This window comes from Aethalodelphis obliquidens, unplaced genomic scaffold (genome assembly GCF_003676395.1).
Source record: "Aethalodelphis obliquidens isolate GAN/ISIS:26980383/991018 unplaced genomic scaffold, ASM367639v1 scaffold98, whole genome shotgun sequence".
NCBI lineage: Eukaryota > Metazoa > Chordata > Mammalia > Artiodactyla > Delphinidae > Aethalodelphis > Aethalodelphis obliquidens.
The window spans coordinates 880,934-905,057 of NW_020838042.1; the positions used below are offsets into that span (position 1 = coordinate 880,934).

A 24,124-nucleotide genomic window follows, 5' to 3' on the forward strand; every position below is an offset into this window, starting at 1 on the left:
TTGTGGTGAGTGGGGGCTGCTCTTCGTTGTGGTGCACGGGCTCTAGGCGTGCGGGCTTCAGTAATTGTGGCACGTGGGCTTAGTAGTTGTGGCTCACGGGCTCTAGAGCGCAGGCTCAGTAGTTGTGGCACACGGGCTGAGTTGCTCCGCGGCATGTGGGATCTTCCCGGCCCAGGGCTCGAACCCGTGTCTCCTGCATTGACAGGCGGATTCTTAACCACTGCGCCACCAGGGAAGCCCTCTGGTAGAATTCTTAATGTGGGATTCAAACCCTTTTCTCCTCAGGGAGAAGCTGGTAGTTTTGAGTTCCCTCCTGGCTGTGTGTTGCCACGCCTGGGGTGGGGTTTATAGCAACATCCTGTCTCAGTTTCTCCTACCTGTTTCCATGTGGTTTTTTTTTTTCTTTTCTTCATTTGCCTGATATGCATAGGAGTCACTCAACTAGCTTCTGAGTTTCTTTCAGAAGGAAGTGTTTTATATGTAGCTATAGGCTTGGTGTGTCTGTGGGAAGAAGTGAGTTTGGGAGACTCGTATGTGGCCATATTGAACTAGAGCTCACAGAAAGTGACTGTTCTTATTTGATATAGGTCAGCTACAGTACACATAAGAAAATAAGATTTCTAGTTGAACCTAAAGGTTTAAGAATAATTAGGTTTTTTTTACATCTTTATTGAAGTATAATTGCTTTACAATGATGTGTTAGTTTCTGCTTTATAACAAAGTGAATCAGCTATACATATACATATATCCCCGTATCTCCTCCCTCTTGCGTCTCCCTCTCACCCTCCTTATCCCATCCCTCTAGGTGGTCACAAACCACCGAGCTGATCTCCCTGTGCTATGCGGCTGCTTCCCACTAGCCATCTGTTTTATATTTGGTAGTGTGTATATGTCCATGCCACTCTCTCACTGCATCCCAGCTTACCCTTCCCCCTCCCCCTGTTGTCAAGTCCATTCTCTACGTCTTCGTCTTTATTCCTGTCCTGCCCCTAGGTTCTTCAGAACCTTTTTTTTAGATTCCATATATATGTGTTAACATACGGTATTTGTAAGTTTCTTTCTGACTTACTTCACTCTGTAGGACAGACTCTAGGTCCATCCACCTCACTACAAATAACTCAATTTCGTTTCTTTCTATGGCTGAGTAATATTCCATTGTATATATGTGCCACATCTTCTTTATCCATTCATCTGTCGATGGGCACTTAGGTTGCTTCCATGTTCTGGCTGTTGTAAATAGAGCTGCAATGAACATTTTGGTACATGACTCTTTTTGAATTATGGTTTTCTCAGGGTATATGTCCAGTAGTGGGATTGCTGGGTCGTATGGTAGTTCTCTTTTTAGCTTTTTAAGGAACCTCCATACTGTTCGCCATAGTGGCTGTATCAGTTTACATTCCCATCAACAGTGCAAGAAGGTTCCCTTTTCTCCATGCCCTCTCCAGCATTTATTGTTTGTAGATTTTTTGATGATGGCCATTCTGACTGGTGTGAGGTCATACCTCATTGTAGTTTTGATTTGCATTTCTCTAATGATTAGTGATGTTGAGCATCCTTTCATGTGCTTGTTGGCAATCTGTATACCTTCTTTGGAGAAATGTCTATTTAGGCCTTCTGCCCATTTTTGGATTGGGTTGTTCGTGTTTTTGAGATTGAGCTGCATGAGCTGCTTGTAAATTTTAGAGATTAATCCTTTGTCATTGCTTCATTTGCAAATATTTTCTCCCAAGAATATTTAGGTTTTAAAAATGTATAGCAAGTGGAGAAACCTCCACAAAGTGATCAAAGTTGACATTACCAAGAATGGGACAGACCATCATTACATACATGCCTCCTGCTATGATGTGCTGAGGACAGATCATTGCTTATGTCATATCCTTGCCAAAAACACGTAACCTGAATATAATCCTGTGGACACATCACAGAAACCCAAATTAAGGCGCATCCTACAGGTAACTGGCTTGTACTCTTCAAAAATATGTCAAGGTCTTTGAAGACAAAGAAGGGTAGAGAAACTGTTCCAGATCAAAGGAGATTGAAGAGACGTGACAGTGTCATGAAATTGAGAATTAGATCCTAGAGCAGACTGGGGAAACGCATATAACTATTAAAAAAAATCGTGGCACAATTGACAGTATTTGAATATGGGCTGTGGAGTAGGTGATAGCTTTGTATAATGTTAAATTTAAAAATTTTGAGAACTGTAATGTGGTTATGCAAGAGAATGTCAGTTCTTAGGAAATGGACATGAAGTATTTAAGCATAAGGGGCATGACGTCCGAAACTTACTGTCAAAATGGTTCAGAAAGAAAACACTACAGTTGACCCTCGAACAACATGGGTTTACACTGCGTGGGTCCACTTACACGCCGATTTTTTCCAGTAGTAAATACTGTGGGACTACATGATCTGAGGTTGGCTTAATCTACAGATGTGGAGGAACCGCAGATACAGAGGAACTGTATATATGGAGGGCCAACTATAAGAGTTATACACGGGTTTTCAGCTGTGTGGGGGAGGGGGGGCACCCGAACCCTTTTGTTGTGCAAGGGTCAACTGTTGGGGAAGGGGAGGGAGAAAGGAGAGGGTGAGGAAGGAGCGAGAAACTAAATGGGACAAAATGTAAGCAGTTATTGAATCTGGGTAAAGGGAATATGGGGGGTTCTTTGTACTACTCTTGTAACTTTTCTGTGAGTTTGAATTATTTCAAAATGAAAACTGACAGAAGAGCTCAATATTTGTTCCTGAATATATATAAAACACAAACACATGTGCGCGCACACACACGCACACAAGCATGCACAGATAGAATTTAAGTCTAAAGTTACTGTACAGAATCTTCTCTGTATATGAAAGCCACTCTCAAACATCGCCAAACGTCACACTGTCACACGATATCGCTTGTTACGGCCTGTCTGGCGTGTTGCCACTCCTGTGTTGTCAGATAAGTCCGTGAGATCACAGCAGTCTGAAGCCCAAGGAGCAGTGGAGGATGTGTTTATGGTTCCTACCCTAGTGGCTTTGCTACTGTGGGAAAGAATGCAGTTCACGTCCTTCCTACACTTAATTTGAAGGCAGAGTCTTTGCAAGTGTGCCAGTGCTTGCCTCTGTATTCATTCCGCCATTAGAGCATTGCAGTTTCAGGGAGATCCCATCGCGGCTCCACAGAACGTGTCCATACATGTCCATTAGTCTTGGGGCTTTCCCCCAAACACACATTCTGCTTGCTGATGCACAACCTGCGCCAGCTTGATGCGTTTTAATTTTTAGCTGAAATGACTCCCTCTCCTCCAGCCTGTGCCTAGTGTGGAAAGGAAAGCCAAATGCCCTCCTCAGAGTGAGACATACACAGTGCTGTGTTAGGTCGAAGCGTTGAAGAGTCCTCAGTTACCTAGTTGAGTGCTATCAAAACAGGCAGTCTGGGCGTTTCAAACAAAAGCAGGCTGGGGGAACGGCACCGGGGAATAAATGATTTATTTAAATAGGATGAAACTTAGTCTTCGTATGTGTGGATTTCAAGGGAAGTCTTTCAGTGTAGTAGCCCCTTAGGTTGGCACCATCACCCCACCCTCAACTTAGTGATTCGTATCAGAGATGCCACACCCATTTAACACCATTCTTAATCAGCTTCACCGTCTCCTATTATTTCCAAAGTCACTAGAATAGGCTGTACCTAGTGGACTTTTGTAATTTCTTTGGCCCTCCAGCATCTGAACCTGTTGAGGAACTCCTCTCTGTGACTCTTGGTGGGAAGCAGAGATAGATGGTCTCTCCCTAGAGGTGTTGACGTTGCTCCTCGTTTTCCTAGCCTCCTTTGCAGCTAGGACAGAAGCAGAGCAGGACAGGGGTGAGGGGATCTCCCTGTGGTGGTGGTCATGACTATGTACGAGAGGGGTGTCCCCCTCAGAACCAGTTCTGAGGCATCATTTTAGGCGTGACTTCTATTCTTCAGACGTCTCCTTAGGTCTGGTACCATTAATAATAATAGAAGTGATAAGCAAAGTGTCAACTGCAAACTGGTTAATTCATATACTTGTTATTACTAAAACAGAAAACAAAAAGACCACTATGACCATTGCTGCATAAAATTACCTCCCGAGCTACAAGTGCTTACCACCTTTGATCCAGAAATCGCCCTTCTAGGAATGTGTCCTACGGATATATTTTTGCACAAGTGAAAGGATGAAATGAGAGATATGTGGTATTGTTTGTCAGAGCAAAAGAGGAAGACCACCCACGTACCCCACCAAAGGGGACCGTTTAAATAATATCCCCCCCCACACTGGATTATTAGCTATAAAAAAACATGAGGAAAGCATTTCATATATTGAAATGAAAAGATCTATTTCAATATAATTAAGGATGGATCTCTTGAGTCCATTCTTAAGTTTAAAAAAAACCCAAGGTATATAACTGAATGCATAGAATGCTAGCTTGAGTAATAAAAGGAAAAAAAGTAGGAACATGTTTGTAATTGCTTATACAATAACGACACTTTGGAAGGAAACACAAGAAATTATTAATATTTACTCAGAGTGCAGTGAGGATGAGGTGGGAATAGGGTAGTCAGGGTCCTTCTTTTCACTGTTGGGCTCTCTAGATTTTTAAATTTTTTAACGATATGAAAGTTTTGCCTATGCAAAAAAAAACAAAAACAAACAAAATAGTGCAGTCCAGTCAACACTTTTTTGTACCATAACTGCGTGCTTTATTGAGATACACAGTAAAGCAGTAATATAATACAATAGTAAGGCATATATTTGGTGAAGTCTGATATGTTGTGAAAATGCAGTAAAACTGAAGTTTAAAAAAATAATTAGTAAATGTTACAGTGTTGGTGTTAAAACACAATATATTATGATACTCAAGTAAGAACCCAGTACCTGAAAACAATGACATAACATGCCAGGTGATGTTTATGCTTCAGTTACATTGGTTATGATCTACAGTTTAATACTCGGTGGTTATAAAGAACACGAAACAATGTCCAACTTATGCTTAGAACGTAGCAATAAAGCTCTCAGTTTTTATTCAAATATTTTTGACAGACTCACTCCAGAACTAATGTCTAAAAGATAAAATAAAACAAAAGATTAAAACAAAATTAAGCCCTCTATTTACCTCTGATTTTAGAATGAAACTTAAACTTCTTAGTAGGAAGTAAAGTAACCCCTTGTTTTAAATCACGGTTAAAAAAAAAATCCTCGGGTAAAGAAAAAGTACAGCGTCACATAAAGGAAAACAATGCAAGACTAAAATCAAATCTTCATGTAATTTGTTACCTTAGAGCTTTGGGTTTTCTTCTGGAAATTATGAACAAAAACGAAAATGGAGGGAAATGTTCTCACAATGGACAGGTGATGAAGCTGTGAAATCAGGTGTGCACAATTATTAGGAACACCCCAAAACCAAAGTGAGGTAGAAATAGCATGAGAAGCCATGTCTGATGTTAATTATCATTAGTAAAATAAGGAACAAAACCCACTCTCCAAAAGTTAATTACACTTGATGTAAGAGGTAACAGATTTGCAAAATGATAGGTCACACAGTGATTTCTATTGAATGAATGATTAAAAAAAGTGAAAGACTAATAAGATGAAATGAAAGAGTAAAGCTTTTTCCTACCAGTTAGTCCTCTTGAGCGTTCTCCTCTGCTTGAATGATTTATTAACATATTTAACCTGCCTAATCCACCAGAAAGGGTTTGGAGTGCCTTTTGGATCATTTAAATCAATTTGTGTTCCCACTTACAAACCTGCCTGGAGTCACTTGTAGAGAAATGCCAAGGAGGGAAACATGATTCATGGGCTTCTGGGTGGATATTGAACAGTACCACAATGTGATGGGGCTACTGTGTTACACATTTCCACTAAGGGTTATTTTAAATTAAGTCTTGTGGCATTTACAAACTCATTACAATGGGGAAAAAAACCTTCAGAAACTGGAAAACCAAGAAACTGGAAAACCAAGACACCCACTGCTGTTTGACTGTGAGAAAAGAACAGTTGTAATTATAAAGCTCTCTCTGTGAGGTTATGAACATTCATCCAGTCCTTTACGTCAAGAGTGGCCTGCGCCCTCTGAGGGACTGGCTGGGAATCCACAGCCCTCCAGCCCTACCATAGTCCTCCTCCTGCCTGGGAGTTAAAAATGCCTTCTGATGCTCTGATTTTCACTGAAGCATCATTAAATTTAAACCGTGGCATTGCCAGCAGCAGGACGCTGAATACATCAACCAGCGGATGACTCTGACATAATAAGTCCTGTGTATTCATTCATATGTCCCTTAAAAAAATTCAGTACTCTAGTTGTCACTGGAAAGTTCAAAATGAGAAACATCTGGAGCCGCAGACAATGTTTTAGTGTGGTAGCTTCCTGCTGGCTTCAGGCTCCAGGGAAAATTCATTCTAGACCCAAGCAGGTAAGCCTGGATGACCAGAAGCAACTGCTTTCCATTAGGAAGTGGCAAGAACATTTGAAGAAGAAATTTAAAATGTCTCTTGAAATTGATATCTATTTATCTATATACCCATAGTATTTACATACTTATAGACATATAGATGTGTAACACGAAAACCCACAGCCAGCCCCACTCAGCCAACAATTCCAAAAGAGCGATATGAAGTAGTCATTTGGTGGTGTTAGAGGAAGTCCTATCTTAAATATGCAGGAAAAGAAAAAAAAGCCACGAATCTCATATGGATATCACGCTAAAAGGATGCAAAACAATGTGCTGCCTCAGTGTGTGTGTGTGTGTGTGTGTGTGTGTGTGTGTGTGTGTTTGTTTTTAGGGGTTTTTATAAACAACTTTTTTTTTATAAAGCACACTTTACAATCTTTCTTTATAACTGTTATAAATCTTTAAACAACCCAAAATGCGTTCCATATAAAGAAATGGCAAGTTATTTAGCTATCAAGATTTTACATGTAGTTTTCTTATAACTTTTTTTGTACAATTGCATAGACGTGTAAAACCTGCCATTGTTAACAAAACAATAACAGACTTAGAAACTACTGAAATCTACAGTATAGTACCACTACCCTTCACAAAAATATAGATTTTTTTTTCTTGTAAACTCTTACTGTCTAATCCTCTTTGTTGTATGAATATTATAAAAACCATGCGGGAATCAGGAGTTGTAAAACATTTATTCTGCCCCTTCTTCATCTGTCATGACTGAAACTAAGGACTCCATCGCTCTGCCCAAATCATCTGCCAGGTGGAAGAGGCTTCCTACATTGTGTCCTGGAAAACAGAGAGAAAGACAGACTTGACACAAGGTGTAGTTATCATCACCCCAACTCTTTGTCATTTGGGAAATCATCCCCCGTTTCTAGGTGTAGACAACACAGAAGCTGCGTCCAGGGGGTACACGACAGGGTTTGGTTTTTCACCAGTTTTCCAGGAAGAAGCAAAGCCTTGTTAATGAAGCCATTCCACACTGTTAGTATCCAGCCTCATATTGGGTCAGGCTCCTAGTATCATATAAATGGAAAAAAGTCAGACTGCACTCATCTTCCCCATGTAAATATACACCAAAAGGCTTCCACGGATGAGCACAAGATTCCTGTCATAACAGGAACAATTCGCGATGGGATGTATCTTCTCCACCTTGCTGTGGGAGATTATTTACTATGTACTTGTATTAAAAATTATTTTACTATCAAACAACCATCACCATAACTATCACCACCACCACCGCCGCCACTCTCCTCCATCACCGTTAGCATCGCTACCATCACTACGTGTGAAATCTTTATCTCAAGGCTGTTACAAGCTGTTGGCTCACGTCTAAGGCTATGGCGGAGGTGACTTTTCTCTCTGCTTTTACTTGAGTTGAAAGAGAAAGTCTTGATTTGACCTTAGTATACACTATTAACTTTTGAATTAGGAAGCTTCAGGAAAAAAAAAATTACTTTTCATTCCAGATGACTCAAGAGCCTCATTGTAAGATGACCCACATGCATAGCATGGATTTGGGTAGCCTCTGAATCCATTTTTGATCTCCTACTCAATGAGGGTTAACTATCAGAATAGCCTTCTAATAATAATATGACATGACCCCGTGTTAATCCCCCAGCACGGAGCATAAGAACAGCACAATGTCCCTGGGTACTTCGTGGCAAAATTCAGATCTAGAGTAAGATAATTTGAGACACACTTTATGACTTGCCTCGTCATGTATGTCCCATATTTTTATATGGCTAATTTTAATTCCTGGACATTAGGAAATCATTCCACTATTCAAGTACTGCCTTTGAAACTAAAAATGCTTTACTAGGCTATTACTACCTTGCCATGTATCAACTTTACAGATTCCCATAATAATTGTTAAAATCCCTATAAACATTAAAGATAGACTAGGGCAGGTATTCTTTCCTAATATTTATTTCAAGAGACATAGCGTTTTTAAGTATATGAGGGGATCTGAAGAGGACTCGTAGGCAGGCACTTAAACAGCAGTGGCACCAGGTCAAGCTAAGACTTAACTTTTATGCTGTTCAGCCATTTTTATTCAGGCGACCAAGTTTGTAACTCTCTTTGCGCTCTATTCGTGCAGAAAGTTTCAATGAGGACTAATTATGCTTTAAAAAATCACTCTGGAGTTTGGTTGGGGCTGCACACATAAAACCTTTTAACAAAGCATATGTACTATGCCTAGAGTGGGCCAGTAGTTTGGCAGCCCTCAGTAAAGAACAGAAATCATCTTTGGCTTTTCTAAACCATAAAAACCACAGGAAGCCACAGTGGGTCCTTTGCTACTCCTCAGAGCGCAAATATCTAACTGATGCCACCAAGTTAGAGGGCTTCCCTTGTACCTACTTTTGACTGCCCAGCAACCCTGGGAAATCTGTACAATTATTCCCGTGTAATTGAAAATAGATGGACTAACTACAAATTTTAAATTGCTTGCGATCTTAACAGCAATTAATAAAACCAGTAAAAACAAACCCCAAGACTCTTACACCCTGATACCTAGATATAATTCCAACTATTTCTCACATCTACACTATAGTATAGTCCTCCTGGTAGCTAGAAAATGTATTAGAAAACATAAAACAGGGAAGAAACCATTTTTTTTCTCCATCAGCTTATTGACAATAATCAAAGAGTGCCTATTTTAGACTGTGCTAGGAGATGCAGACGGCAGTTCAAAAGATAATGAAGACAAGTAAATGCATTTATAGATTATATAGCCAAGTGGTGCTTTTCTACTCCTCAAAGTGGTGTTCGGTTACTAACTGGAAGGAAAATTCTTGAGTCTCTTAAGAGGCATAAGTTCTAGGGGTATCTGCTATTTAAAAAGTTACCAGGTCAGAGGTTCATGGTTTTTTTAAAAAAAATTAATTAATTAATTTTTGGCTACGTTGGGTCTTTGTTGCCGCACGCGGGCTTTCTCTAGTTGCAGAGAGCGGGGGCTACTCTTCGTTGAGGTGCGCGGGCTTCTCATTGCAGTGGCTTCTCTTGTTGCGGAGCACGGGCTCTAGGGATGTGGGCTTCAGTAGTTGCAGCATGCGGGCTCAGTAGTTGTGGCGCACGGGCTTAGTTGCTCTGCAGCATGTGGGATCTTCCCGGACCAGGGCTCGAACCCATGTCCCCTGCATTGGCAGGCGGATTCTTAACCACTGCGCCACTAGGGAAGTCTCAGGTTCGTGATTCTTAATACACCATACCTACTCCCACAAAATGTTAGGTAGCCTTTAACCTGTCCAGACGGTTAAATGTTCACACCTCATGGCCATCCCTATGCTAGAGAAATGAACGTTCTGAGTCACCCCACCATATCTATATGATGCCTTTCATTACTTTGTTTACAAATACCTGCTTCATCAGAATAACAATTCCAGTGTTTTCCATGGAGGTTTTCCTTAGAGCCAGAAAAAAAAAAAATCTATCTCTTTGACTAAATACTGCTCCAAAGAATCATATACCTCAACCCGCTGGAGGCATAGAACCACACACAGATAGGGAATTGGGACACAGAAAATAGATTTGTATCCTGCTTCTGTTATCCGTGTGTGTAAGGCAGAACATTAGTGAGATCATTAATTTTACCTGACAGATTTTTCTAAAGTCAAAATGAAAATCTTGTGCTATGAGCATGAGAGGCCCTGGAAAACAGGCAGGCATCTGCGATTAGCTTCAGGCACAAGGAGACATAAAAATACGTCTATAGACGTCCTTAATCCATTCTTAAGCAACGACTGTTGAAGAGAAAGGCACTGTGCGTTTAACATTAGGGTAGTTGTATGTTTTTCCAAGTTGGTGCAAAGTGTGACATGTGGACTCTCACATGCCACCTCTGCCTCAGGGAGTTGTTCGCTGCAGTGATTGGAATTGAGACTTTCTGGCAGAGACCCAAGACCTCAATAGCAATCTGGCACTCTGTTTTTTTTTTTTTTTTTAAAAAATAACGTTCCCAAAGAAATGGTGAGCGCTCAGTTGGCCAAAGCAAAGCCAGAATACCGCAGTGAAATGTGCTTTTCTTCTCTGTAATTTAATCTTTGAAAAAATATCTGGTCTACTGTACATCTGGGGTATTTTCATAGCATTAAAAAAAATCACTATTGTTTGGATTCTGTGGCTTTCTGAAAACTTATCTGACTACAATATACCTCAGGTAGTATAGATTCCAAAAGCCCGTGTGACTTCAATTATATGTGCTGGCCTTTTCTAAAATGCGTTTATGAGAGACACATGTTTAGGGTGGTTAAAAATATGGTGCAACTTTTTACCACAAGTTAAAATAAATTTTAAGGGGCACTTACCATCAGAATGAACCCAAGCTGTCTCACATAAGAAGGCAAACCGTCAGGAGCATTCAATGCTGCACCGATTCAGGTTTCCTGTTTCTCCTCCCAGCCCACCGCTCCCTCCCTTGGACCCCACAAGCCTTGGAAGGGAGCAATGGTGTGGACACACTGAAGGATCGTTCAGCTGATTAGACCTGCATGGCATGGCACTGGCAGAACTTCCAGTATGACGTTTAAATGAATCAGTGGCTACTCCTGTCCATCTGTTGCTAAGGATCCAGAACCTTCTCATATAAGGACTCCCCACCCGTCCAAGCTGTCTCCCACAGTAGTACACGCTATTGCCATCCATGGGAAAGCTTTCCTTCTTGCGTCCTTCGTACTAAACTCTTGGTAAGGACAATCTTGTTTCACTTGGGCTGTCACTCAACACTTTGTCATCCGATGTCCTTTCATTAGGTAATTCAATGTTTAGCTAATATTTCTGGTAGAACAGAAGTGTGAAGCAGCTTTTACTGTAAACCCCAGACCACATTCAGTGATAATGCTGTACCCTACCTCTAAAAGGCATTAAAAAAATCCCTCACGACTCCAAGATGCACTTTTTATCCCTAACTGGTTATTGTTCTATCTGGCTCAAAATGCCAAGTAAAGAAAAAAGCACCCTCCGACGGGCAAGTTGAGATGACATATGCTTTTCACACACCATTTTCTAAGTGGCAGTAAAGCACACAGTTAAGAGTGTGGCTCTGGACCCAGACTGCCTGGATTCCAATCCTGGCTCTGTCACCTTGGACACATTGCTTACCCTTTCGTTGACTCAGTTTCCTTATCTGTAAAATGGGGTTAATAAGAGTACCTACCTCATAGGCTTGTCCGGAAGATTACATAATGAAAAAGATGGCAAGTGCTTAGAAAAGTCCTTGGCAGACAGTAAGTGCTCAAAAAAATGTTAGCTCGAGTGGGAAAGAAAGAGTGTAGGCACCAGGAAAAAGAAAACAGAACCAAAATGAAGTCATCCCTGAAGAATAAAAACCAAGGGCACTGGCAGAAAATGCTAGGGTCCTGGAAGTAGAAGGAAGCTTTATGACTCATCAGTTATGTTCGAGGCTAAATGTATTTTGAAGGTTTTGTTTGTGTTGCAAATGGCAACAGATGATGAACTTCAGGATTCCAACCTAGGGACTACAAAGGGTTGCCATTTAAAAGAGATTCCTGTTCCCCCAACCCCTGGTCCTGTTGTCATGGTGATGACAATGACAGTGAACATTTGAGGAATGTTCCTCATAAGCTGCAAGTGGAGAGGTGACTACCATCCTTACATGATGACACGTGTAATACACACATGGGCGTGCACACACACAATTCTTACACAAACGCCAAACATAGAAAGCGGGATGAGACAGACAGAAGCCATGGCTGTGAGCCTGAATCTCACTAACCTCTCTCATTGGCTTCCCAGGGGTATTTCTTCCTTTAATAATAGAGAGAGGAAGAGGCAGAGATATCAGAAAGGGAAAAAAAAAGCATAAATATACAGTTTCATACCAATTTGCTTCTTTTACCAAACAAATGTTGAGATGACAATTCATTTATCCCCTTCTGGAAAAAAAATAAAAACAAACAAAAAAAACCCAAAAGACACATCCAGTCAAATAACCTTTACATACACTTAAAGTCGGTGTAAACAGATAACATGATCCAGGAGACATCACTTATAGAATCCATAGAGCTCACATGTTCAACTGGATGAAAGCGGGCACAGCATAGAAATCTGACAAATCGAGCATTGTTTTCAAGGGCAGCTGTAGAATCTCAAGTTTACTGTCCAAAAATCTCAGAATCTTTATTGTCCACTTGACAACCAACACACCCAAACAAACAGTAGTTGGTTTCAGGTGCCAAAAATCGGCACTCCAAATGCGAGGTAGAACACTGCACAGAGGCTAGACTCCATCCTCTTGGGAGAAGCTGTTCTATCTGTTAGAAGCTGAGCATGTCCATGATGGGACTGGGGGCACTGGAGAAAATTGAAACAAAGCGGGAAGGAGATAAGTCCCACTTATGGGCAAGCCACGGAGCCAGATTCAGGAATGAGTCTTCACCTTCCTCGTCATGATTCCACAGATACCAGGAGCCTTGAGGGTCAGCCAAAGACCCTCTGGCCTTGTTTGTTTTATAGAATCCTATATCTGTATGCAGTTAGTTATTTTTGAAGAGCAGGTTCTGATGAGAAAGTTTTTCTACGCTGATATTTGTAAGCGGGCAGAAAATTAGGGACCGCTGACCATACCTGGCATGTCTTGGGCACGCAATTTCCGGGGTCTCCAAAGTGAAATACTGGTTTTCAAACTTTGGCTTTCGCATTGGGCCACTTCCTACAACATTCTTATCTGCCATCCAGTATTCAGAGCAGCTACAAGCAGAGCTGTGAGAGATCTTGTGCAGCATCTCCCTTTCCCCTGACACGCTCCAAGAAGACCTACGACCCCCCTGAAACAATCTGAGTACTAGTCTAGAACGAAGAGGTATTGAGCTACTAATCCAAAAGAAACTTTTTACAACTCACGTTTAGGGTTTAAAACTTCTGGTGTACATTTTAAGGTTTTCTAAGTATGACCCCGCCCCTGCCTTTGCCTTCTTTCTGAGTTGTCCTGAGTCAGAGATTTCTTGGGCATACAGAAACTGCATGCTTGACGATGTAAGAAACATGGTCAAGGTGTCCATGATGCTCCTCAAACCAGGAGAAAGAGAGAGGTGCTCCTCAGTTGTGGGTGTTCCCGGTGGTAGGCCCATACCAGACGACGGGGAAAAGGGAGGGGGAGAACAGCATTTCATCCTTGATGGCGCACACCAACCCCAGCGTGAATTAGTCATCCATTCTTTTTCACTTCATTAGCAACATTTAAAAAATTTCTCGTACTCCACGGTTATACTGTCTGGTGGTAGAATGAATTCTCCTCCCCTGCAAGACTGTGAGCTCCCTGAAGGCAGGGTCCGCATGTCGCTCACCTACCTCTCTCTCCCTGATATCTACTGTACCTCGACGCTACGGGGATTTGGTAAATGCTGGCTGAACTAAATGAGGCAGCCGCTAGGTCATGGCCAAGAGTCCTTTGATGATTTAGGCAACTTGGCCTTGCCTGCGATCCTTATCTTGGATGCCAAGGGCTTGTAGCTGCGTCTGGCTTGTAACTTGGGCCTATTTTTCTTTTTCTTTTTTTTTAAAATTGAAGTATAGTTGATTTACAATGTTGTGTTAGTTTCAGGTGTACAGCAAAGTGATTCAGTTATATATATATATATTCTTTTCCTGATTCTTTTCCCCGATAGGTTATTACAAAATATTGAGTGTAGTTCCCTGTGCTATACAGTAGGTCCTTGACTGGGGTCTATTTTTAAAACCTCAGAACCTTAGGAAGGACAGTGTTGTTAGAAAGCAATGTGATTTTAGCTTTAGAATGTAATTACGGTTCCTAGCATGATAAAGGTTATGTACCTTTAGTAATTCTTCAACAAGGCCTATTCAGAGCTCAGTATCAACTGGTCACTGCTGAAGATGAAGCAAATGATTTGGGTTTTATTTCAGGTACTTCTTCAGAAACCATGTTTTCTGTAAAATGGACCTCCCAGAGCTATGTGATCCCTGACCTCTTTCAAAATTCTCCCTCGCCACTTGGGTTCCAGTGTGCTCATTATCATAGTACGAAGGGAGGTCCGCTTCTTGTTTAAAAAGAGTTAAATGTTTTCTGCTTGTATCAGAAATACTTTCTACGCTGACAAAATAGAGGCTCGCTGGTTGCACCATTAAAAACAAATTCTTTACCAATAAATAAAGTAGCAAATAAAAGTTTTATGTGAAGAACACATTCTTTGGAAATGAGTCTCCTTAGACCGTCAGTTAGGGGGTCCATCTGGCAATGCAGTATGCTGTCAGGAAATGAATCAAGAGAAACAGGAAGTGTGCTGGGGAGTCCTGAGTCTAAAGAAAGGGCTTGGTCAGGTCTGGAGAAGTCTCATTTCCTCAGGCAGTACGAACTTGAGAGGATTGGCTGTAATTCATTATTCACAGTCAGAATCGCAGGACGTTACTGTTTCTGGGTATCTTTATGAGCTTCTTTGTCTCAGTTCACTGACTTTTTTAAGAAGTTAAGGACTAATGAGTCCCTTTTTAGGACTTCTGTTTCATTACAAGCGAAAGAAGATTGAAATGGCTATACTTTATTGAAAATGCAGGATCTTTGGTGAAGACGGATATAAACGCATAAATCAATTCAAAAGCACAGTTTTCTTGGGCTGAAAGTTGATCAGCACTGAAATCTGTGACTGTATATATGTGATGAGCTAGAGTGGCTAACAATTTAATGATGTAAAGTCGGGGTTGGCACATTTTCTCTGTAAAGGGCCAGGTAGTTAAATACTTTGGGCTTTGCCAGTCACACAGTCTCCGTAGCGGCTCTTCACAACTACTCTGCCACAACTACTCTGCCCTTGGAGTGAGAAAGCCCCCCGCAGACAATATGTAAATGAATGGGGGTGGCTGTGTTATGATGGAACCTTATTTATAAAGATTTGGCCCGTGGACTGCAGTTTGCCGGCCCCTGGTGTAAAGGAGCAACAGCTCAAATCCGTTCTGGAAGCCGAGAGGAAAGGGAAGGGAGCCTGCAAGGGGGGCCGGGATGCTTCCATCTGTCTTTGTTCTTTATGTTGCTTTTCCATAAAAGAGTCATGGACAAGACTTGAGTTTTAGAAGATGGCAGGTTTTGCAAAGCGGTTGGCTTTCTAATTTAGAGGCATTTAACAGAATGTATGTGGCCTTATTTAGGAGGGGAGAGTATGAGAGGGAGAGGATGGCATGGGCTGTTGGGGATAAAAATAATGTGGCACAGGTCAGCAGGTAAGGGATTATACAGGCAGCGGCAATACCGGCATAACAGTGCTAACTGCTTCCTGAGTTCTCTTACCTGCACTAAGAGCTCATCTTGGATCCTATCATTAATCAATGTACAGTGGCACCTGATTGTTAGAGACCAATACCATACCCCTCACTAGCGAAGCGTTTTCTTTCAGGAATGCACACGCATCGAACAGACTCTTCGTGAGACTGCTAAATGATCAGAGACGTATGGACAAATGGCTTAAAGAGTTGATTTTAAAACGATGTTTGTTGTTCGTTCTACCCATGTAGCCTCCCTACAGAATAATGGTGGAGATTTCGAAAGTGTCCTGTGGTAGGTAATGCCTTTTATTACAGTGGAATTCAACTTCTACATGTATTTATAGACAGAGGGAGAGATTATATAGGTAGATTAAATAGGTTAGATAGAAATTGGCTAACATTCTGTGTTTAATGTACACCAAGGCCCTCAAGCTCCTCAGGTGGTTGTGAATAACTAACGAGAGCTAGAGATTCATCAGAAAAGATAGTCTCGCAAAGCTAAACGGGCACACATTCACGCCTTGAACTCCCTGCGGTTTATAGTGGCTACGAGGCAGGATACTGCTGGCTATCACTTGATCACTAAGCGGAGAGGCGTGCAGCCTCCTTTATTAACTTGTATAACAGTTTAGCAAGGCCATCAAGATAAGAGCGGAAGCCTAGAAGCCTAACTGAACCTGCGGAAGAGCCATGAACGAGGCTCTTCACTTCTTTGGGCATCCAGGTACTTCTAGTGGAAACGAGGGGTGAAGATTAGCTGATACCTGAAGACTTAGCACTAAGTCAAAAACTGTGGGAAAGGGTAACAAAAAAGTTGTGAATTTAAAGTACACAAGACCTCCCCTATCTATATGCTTTATATTTATGAAAAACATAATATTGAAAAAACGGCTTTTCCTCTGTGGGCGATTATCTAGCAGGGTTAAGTAAACCAGGAGGTGGTATTTAATAGCACATTTCCACTAAGTGTCAGACCTCTGGCTCTAACATCTGTTTTAAGTTACTAAAACAGCTGTCCGAAACAGCTGTAGCAAGCATGAACTTCATTTTTCGTAACACCAACAATGGGAACGTGGATGCAGACTTAGATTGAAAATACAGTGTTCTCTAAGATACTAGCAAGGTCTTGGCAGAAGCTTCCGTGGTAAAACTTTTAAAATATAATTTTTGTCAAAAAGATATTCACCAAAAAAAAAAAATCCAGTGTCATTATAAATACAAATAATCAAATAATAGTAACAGCAAACTGAAAAAAAAAAAAATTCACCTGGGCAAGGAAAACTGAGATCAGTTAGATCAGTATTTTTAAACAACTGGATCAGAAAATCAATATAGTGGGTTGCAACCAGCATTTTATTTTTAAATAAAGAAAACAGAGAAACAGTGTGAATTATACGTAGTAAAGAAAGTATTGTTTCATGAAACTTCTGATCTTTGTATGTATACGTGACTATATACATATATGTGTGGTGTATGTATGGTGGGTACATACATATTGGTGTGTACATACATATGCAAATAACTTGTTTTATATCTTTACCCCGGTTTAAGACGTAAAATGTTTCTCTTATTATGGATAATGGTCAGAAAAGGTCAAAAGCTACGGTTTTGAACATCGAAGACATTAAGATGAACTTTCAAGACCCTTCCAATTTGGGAGAGTCTCTTATCCTGAGACGTTAAGAATCTCAAGATTTTTGGCTTAATATCAACTTAACATACCTACTAATTGGTAAGATATTCCCATTAAATCCTACTCTCTCTCTCTCTATATATACATATATATATTCTCCATTCTTTCAAAATGAATAAATGCCTTTAGTTAGAAATAAAGCATCCAAAAAACCACTGTTTAAAAATTTTTATTTTTTGTGGGGAAGTAGAAAAGAACAGCTTTATTGCAGGGCGCCAGCAAGGAGTCCGGGGCAGCTACTGCTTAAAAGACCCTGAAAGTCCCCGAAGGCTTTCAGGGAAGGGTTTATAAAGACAGTGGGAGGCAGGGGGTTGTGGGGTGTGTGATCAGCTCATGAACACTCTTCTGACTGGTCGGTGGTGAGGTAATTGGGAGTCGGCATCACCAACCTCTGGTTGCAACCCGTCTGGGGTCTACGTGCTTGAAAAACCACTTTTTAGAGTGCATCGACGATCAGCCTATTTTCACAATGACAAGACTTTTTATCCATTTAAATGTATGGAGAAATAGGTGTGACATTGTGATTTATGAGAGGAAATATATATTTAGTCTTCGTCCCCCTTCCAGGCACAGCGCTCCTAAAACCCTAGGAAAGTCCTGTGATGAGCAGCAGCAAGGTGTCTTTTGTTACGTTACCAAGGTGACTTCTGGAAAGCACCTAAGGATGGGGGCTGCTTGCCAGGGGAGCCAACCAAGTGATCAGAGGGTTGGAACTTTTCACTCCTACCCCATGATGTCCAGGGAGAGGAGAGGGGCTGGAGATTGAGTTCAGTCACCAGTGGCCAATGATTTAATCATTCATGCCTATGTAATGAAGCCTCCTTATAAACCCAAAAGGACAGGGTTAGGAGAGCTTCCGGGTTGGTGAACACGTGGAGATGTGGTGAGAGTGGTGTGCCCAGAGAGGGCATGGAAGCTCTGCATCCTTTCCCCGTGCCTTGCCCTACGCATCTCATCCATCTGGCTGTTTCTGAGTTAGACCCTTTTATAAGAAACCAGTGATCTAGTAAGTAACATGTTTCTCTGAGTTCTGTGCCCTGCTCGAGCAAATTAATCGAACCCAAAGAGGGGGTTGTTGGAATCTCTAGTCTATAGCCAGTGGGTCAGAAGCCCAGCTAACAACCTGGACTTAAAATTGGCAGTCTGAAGTAGGAGGGGAGGGGCAGTCTTGTGGGACTGAGACCTTAACGGGTGGAATTGGATCCTGTCTCTGGGTAGACAGAGTCAGAATCGAGGTAAATTGTAGGACACCCAGCTGGTATGTGAGAATTGTTCGGTGGTGTGGGAAAAGAACCCCACACATTGGAATTGGGTGCAGAATCATAAGGGGCCTATGATAAGGTATAATTTGGTAGGAAGTAGAAAAGAAAATGTCAAGGTCACAGCATCACAGGAAGACCAGCCAGCTCTTCTAGCACCTTATCTACTCTCGTTATGAGGATTTTGTTTGTTTGTTTATTTGATTGTTTTCTTCAGGAAAATGAATGAATTCTCTCAGGGCACCAGGGTACTACTGAGTAAGCAGGAACTTGGTTAATGGAACGGGTATCAGACAAATCCTGCTTATCCCCTATTTGAGAACTCAAATTAGCACTCAGGGGATGATACGCTTCCATAAGCACTAATTTAGTAAACACTACCCAGGCGGCCTGAATAGAGTTTCCTAGGTTTTCCATATAAGTAAATTAACATCAGACAAGTAAATACAACATCAGAGAGGCTGACTGCCAAATACCATATCAGAGGAGGTATATTTCTGATCTTTCATACCCATGTGGTATCTAGCTTCAAGGAGTCTAAAAGGGGGATGCCGGGAGAGGGTGCAAAGATCTCACCTTAAGATGATTAGGATGGCCCAGAGACCCAGTACAAAAAAGCTGCCGCTGGGGAAACAGAGCCATGAGCCCTGCTGTGGCCTCTCCTCTGATACTCTAGTTGTTCAGATGTGACAGAAATGCCCAGGGCTGCCACTGACTTCCCACAGAGCAGGTAAACAACCTTTCGGGTCAAGGAGCAGGGAGGAGGCGCACGTCTATGACCTTCAAGGGGAAGCTCGGGGTCAGTGAAATGTGTGTGAGATGCGGGGCCCAAAGTTCTGGCCCCATGAGTAGCTGTGTGATCTTGAGGAAGACACTTGCTCTGCTTGAGGCTAAGCCATTCCTATTTATCTAGAAGGGGGTTTCTAGGATTCTCTCACGTCACAGACGTCTCCATTACAGCAGTAATACTGCTGTGCTGTGGTATGAACTTCTCGGGAAGGCTGCATCCCCAACTGACCGTAAGCACCTTGACGGCAAAGAACTTGGCATTTCTACTTTGCATCCCTGACACCTCCGCGGGTACATAGTAGGTGCTAGCAAAAGCTGGCAGGATCAAGGTGAATGTGTTTGATTTACGTCAGACCAGCGTGTGGTCTTCTCATTATGAATCATGGCATTTTGGGAGAGGAGGCAGTGAAGATAGGATGGAGAAGAGGCTGGCAGGTGTGGGATAAGGAGGTGGGTGGAAGACAGAAGACTTTTATCTGTTAAAATCAACACATCAGAGGCGCTCAGCGGTGAAAAGATGGCTGGTGCAGACATTTAAAATTAGCTTCCCCTGACGGTTCCTTAGCAACGCTCTATCAGAACATTATTGCTTTTAATGTGCACCACACAACGTTCACTTGCACATGAAATAGCTGGGAAATGGCCATTGTTAACTGACACTGAACAAAAAGATAGGAACAACACAGGACTCAAAACAGCCTCCTCATTGCCCTTGTGGAGAGGAGCAAACAGCCAGATTCTCGGCCGCCCTTCCCTCCCTGGCAGCCCAGTAGGGGTGCCAATCACTGGCCGCAAAGCCTTGTGCTTCCCCCCCCACCCTTGGTTCTCTAGCATATCCCTCTATTTGCTCACAGGTGACTGCTGCCATTCTTTTTTTAACTGAAGTATAACTGACATACGCCATTGTATTAGTGTCAGGTGTACAACCTAGTGACTTGACATTTGTATGCACTGTGACATGATCACCCGATAGGTCTATTTACCATCTGTCCCCATACAAATGTACAATATTTTTTCTCTCGTGATGAGAACTCTGAAGGTTTTCTTTCTTAGCAACTTGCACACTTGGAATACAATAGTATTGAGTCGAGCGTCCATGCTGTCTGCCATTCTTTTTATTCATTGAAGGGGGTGGGTCAGTGACCTGTTTTATGTTAGGGCAGTGAACCACTAGAAATAGTCCAAAACACTAACAACGGCAGCAAAATAGCTCCTTGGATGAAGTAAGGCATCTGAAGCTCATACTGGCTGGTAGGAAAATTCAGTGCGGTAAAATGCTGTATTTTTGGTATGAGGGCAAAATATTCAAAGTCAAAGTGATGGGAGAAATAATTTTAATGTTCCATAATATTAGTATTCAGATATATTAACATTTAAATGAAATAATATTAGTGTCTTTCTTTGTGAAAATTGTATTCTATCTATGCAAATGAAAAGAGTAACGAACTAGTACATAGAGATTTAATTGTACTTATGTGTAAGTGATGGGGTAAGACACAGTTTTCAAATATACATAGAAGGCATGAGATTGCAAGCCCGAGTTCCCACCACCACTGTACGCTAGGCCTATCGCAGACCGTGCTGTATCACGTAGCAGCGGTACGTCCCTGGCCAAGGCACCATCAGGGCATTAATCTCCTCGTCTGTAAAAGTCACTTAACAACTGCTCTTAAGTAAAAGCTATCTCATAATTAACTCTTCAGGCTAATGTGCCAAGCAAGGAAGATATCGATACTTTATAAACATAAGTTACTATTCTTATTTCTAGAAACACCTTGATTACACAGGTATTTGAATTGGAAATACTCCAAACCAGAAATTCACACTCGAAGACAAAATCTTCTCCCAGTGACCCCAAACTGGCATTCTGTCAGCACCTGTTTACGTAAACATGGAAACTACACATGCTGGTTGGGTATGGAAACGAGTGGCCTACTTCCAGGAAGTTTGAGTGACTTCTGGGTACTGGCGCTTACCTCTCGAACTAGGGAAGGAGTTGTTGAGTTGCTCCATCACTTCTTCTAACCCTGTGCTTGTGTCCTGGGGAGGACTGAGAAGATCTTCCTCGCCTTAATGAAAGCAAACACAAACAATGGCAAATTAACACTTGAGAAAATACAGATACCGGAGAAAAGGTTCATGACGCCATTTAAAAATCCATTATTAATTCATTTTCACTCCTTCATCAATAACGTAAATAAAAATAACCCCTCAAGCTTAATAATTAGGGAACAGTTCCTTCACGGGAAAAAGAATCTCATGCAGGGATTTATCTACGTCATTATCTTTGGAAAAGAAAACTGTGTATCTGCTTAGAAGTTAAAGTTGCCCTAAGTTTCTTATGCCCCATTAACAAACGTGAAATGTTTTTCTTTGTAATAAAAGATGATTATAGCACATTTGCAGCGTGTCTCTTCAACACAAAAGAAGCACGTGACATTCTGCATTCACTTTAGGAAGGTAAGGAGTGGAGACACTGAGGTATTTTTTCCATTCTTTACTGTGACATTTAACAAGACATACAGAGAAAACTCAAGTACCTTTAAAGTCCACTGTAATAGGGAGAAATAAAAGTTGTATGTGCCCTACATAGGAAATGAAATATAGATATTCTAAGGACTGTGTATATGGACACACCGGGAAGTTATGTTCCTCTCCTATTTGTTCCGTGGGGTTACTTCTTCATAATGATGTTTTTAGAGGCTTACAAAGGGAAACTTTTTAACAAAATTTTTGAGCATTTGTTTATGTGAGGAGAGAAGGATGATTTGGAAGGAAGGGAGTTTAGGGATGGATGGTTTTCTTCTGGGGATTGGAGTCTCCTTGTAGATTTTGTTGATCTGTGTCTCGACTGTTTACTCATGTGTCAAAGAAATACACCTCAAACAGCATTTGCAGTAAGGGAGAAATTTCTTAAGTGCAAACAAAATTGTTTTGAACTTTGAAGGTCCTTTGAAACTAATTTTTCATAACGTTCAATCTTCCAACAGTGAAAATAACTTCTTTTCAAGCTCTGTTTGTTGAGCACATTGTCACTTCCATTTAAAACAAGACCTTGCTTCAGCAGATCAACAAAAATATACACGCTTAAGGGGTTGAGAACCTCTGGTTCACATGTGACTTGAAAATGACTGGGGAGCCAGTGATGTAATGACTTAAATATGCCTGCCTGTCGTTTCCTTTGGTCTGTGCCACTTGGATTTTCATCTCTGATTATAATCCCGCATTTATTACCAAGTGTTCATCCTTCTTTCTTAAAGCACAAGCTAAAAGAATCCTTGGCAGTGCTCACCATTTAGACAAAATCCTATCCTAGGTGGATGTGAGGCTGTATACCATTATTAGAAAGGAGGGCTAAGGACCTGGGGTAGACAGAACCCCTCTGATTCTGTGAGTCTCCTGGTAACATACCATAGGAACCCTCTTTGAAGTACTAAGGACAGGAAATGATTGCTATTCAGGTTATAAGGTGAAAAGGAAGTTAGATTATCTATCCATCCACATGCACATACTACTTGCTGATATTTATGCCTTTAGAAATGAAAAAATGAAATTCAGCATCTTTAGTTTCTTTTTGCCTGTGGGTTTTTAAATTTTATTTATTTATTTAATTTTATTTATTTATTTTTGGCTGCGCTGGGTCTTCGTTGCTGCGTGCGGGCTTTCTCTAGTTGCAGCGAGCAGGGGCTACTCTTCACTGTGGTGCGTGGGCTTCTCATCGCAGTGCCTTCTCTTGTTGCGAGCACACGCTCTAGGGTGCATGGGCTTCAGTAGTTGTGGCACACGGGCTCTAGAGCGCAGGTTCAGTAGTTGTGGCACACGGGCTTAGTTGCTCCCCGGCATGCGGTAACTTCCCGGACCAGGGCTCGAACCCATGTCCCCTGAATTGGCAGGCGGATTCTTAACCACTGTGCCACCAGGGAGGCCCCTTGCCCGTGGTTTTAAACTACCATCATCTGGAAAGGATGGAGTGAATGAAATGTTGCCAGAAGGAACAGGATGCTGACAGCTGCAGGGTTGATTACATTTCTGTTCCATTACCAATGCAAAATTTTGCCGAATTGGGGAACACGAGGCATTTTTAATGGTGTCAAGTCCACTTTTAGTGATAGTATGCCTTATAGAATAAATTGGAACCAAAAGAGACACTCATGAGCAATGATGTTAATATTTCTGACAGTTTAATTAGCTCATACTGGAGCTCTAGGAACTCAACTCTACTGTCTTCAGGTTTAGGTACAGTTCAGTGAAGTGACTGACATTCTTCTCCCTGAATTACTTCAAGGATCAAAAAAAGGTATAAACCTAATGATGTCAACCAGTCATAACTATCAGCTGTGAGTCTCAAATGCAAGTGTCCAAGTACAAAGGTAAACTTGGCTTCTTTGTTTTGCTGGAAACTTTCATGGCAGTTTCATGTATCCATTCAAACAGTTTTTGGGGGCCTATTACATCGTAGGTAGAAAATAAACAAGTAAAATATAATCTTTTCTTCTTTTCTCAAGATTTTCACAGTTAAAACTCCTTTGGGTTTAACTAATCTCCTTTAAAAGTGGAAATCAGAATTATCACGTGTATGCGTGAGTAAGAAGTGAATCAACCACTGAAAAATGCTTAAGGCCTAATATTTTCTGTGTCAGATTATACTGGAAAAGTGAAAACCGCTAAATGACACCTGAAATTAAAGTA

The 24,124-nt window shown here is 41.4% G+C and overlaps 1 protein-coding gene across 8 annotated transcripts in view; it reads right to left on the bottom strand.

Annotated features, from left to right (window-relative positions):
• Positions 1 to 4,691: 4,691 nt before the first annotated feature.
• Positions 4,692 to 24,124, bottom strand: part of DMD (dystrophin) — a 2,234,319-nt gene continuing 2,214,886 nt past the window's right edge. For 5 of the 8 annotated variants that reach the window (XM_027096086.1, XM_027096084.1, XM_027096085.1 and 2 more), the window contains 3 exons: positions 21,412 to 21,504; positions 12,198 to 12,229; positions 4,692 to 7,246 (listed from right to left, as the gene is read on the bottom strand). In XM_027096086.1, coding sequence (XP_026951887.1) covers positions 7,235 to 7,246; positions 12,198 to 12,229; positions 21,412 to 21,504 — 137 coding nt within the window. In that variant the 3' untranslated portion in view covers positions 4,692 to 7,234. The remainder of the gene's footprint in view (positions 7,247 to 12,197; positions 12,230 to 21,411; positions 21,505 to 24,124) is intronic. The other 3 variants (XM_027096087.1, XM_027096089.1, XM_027096088.1) reach the window with 1 other exon arrangement.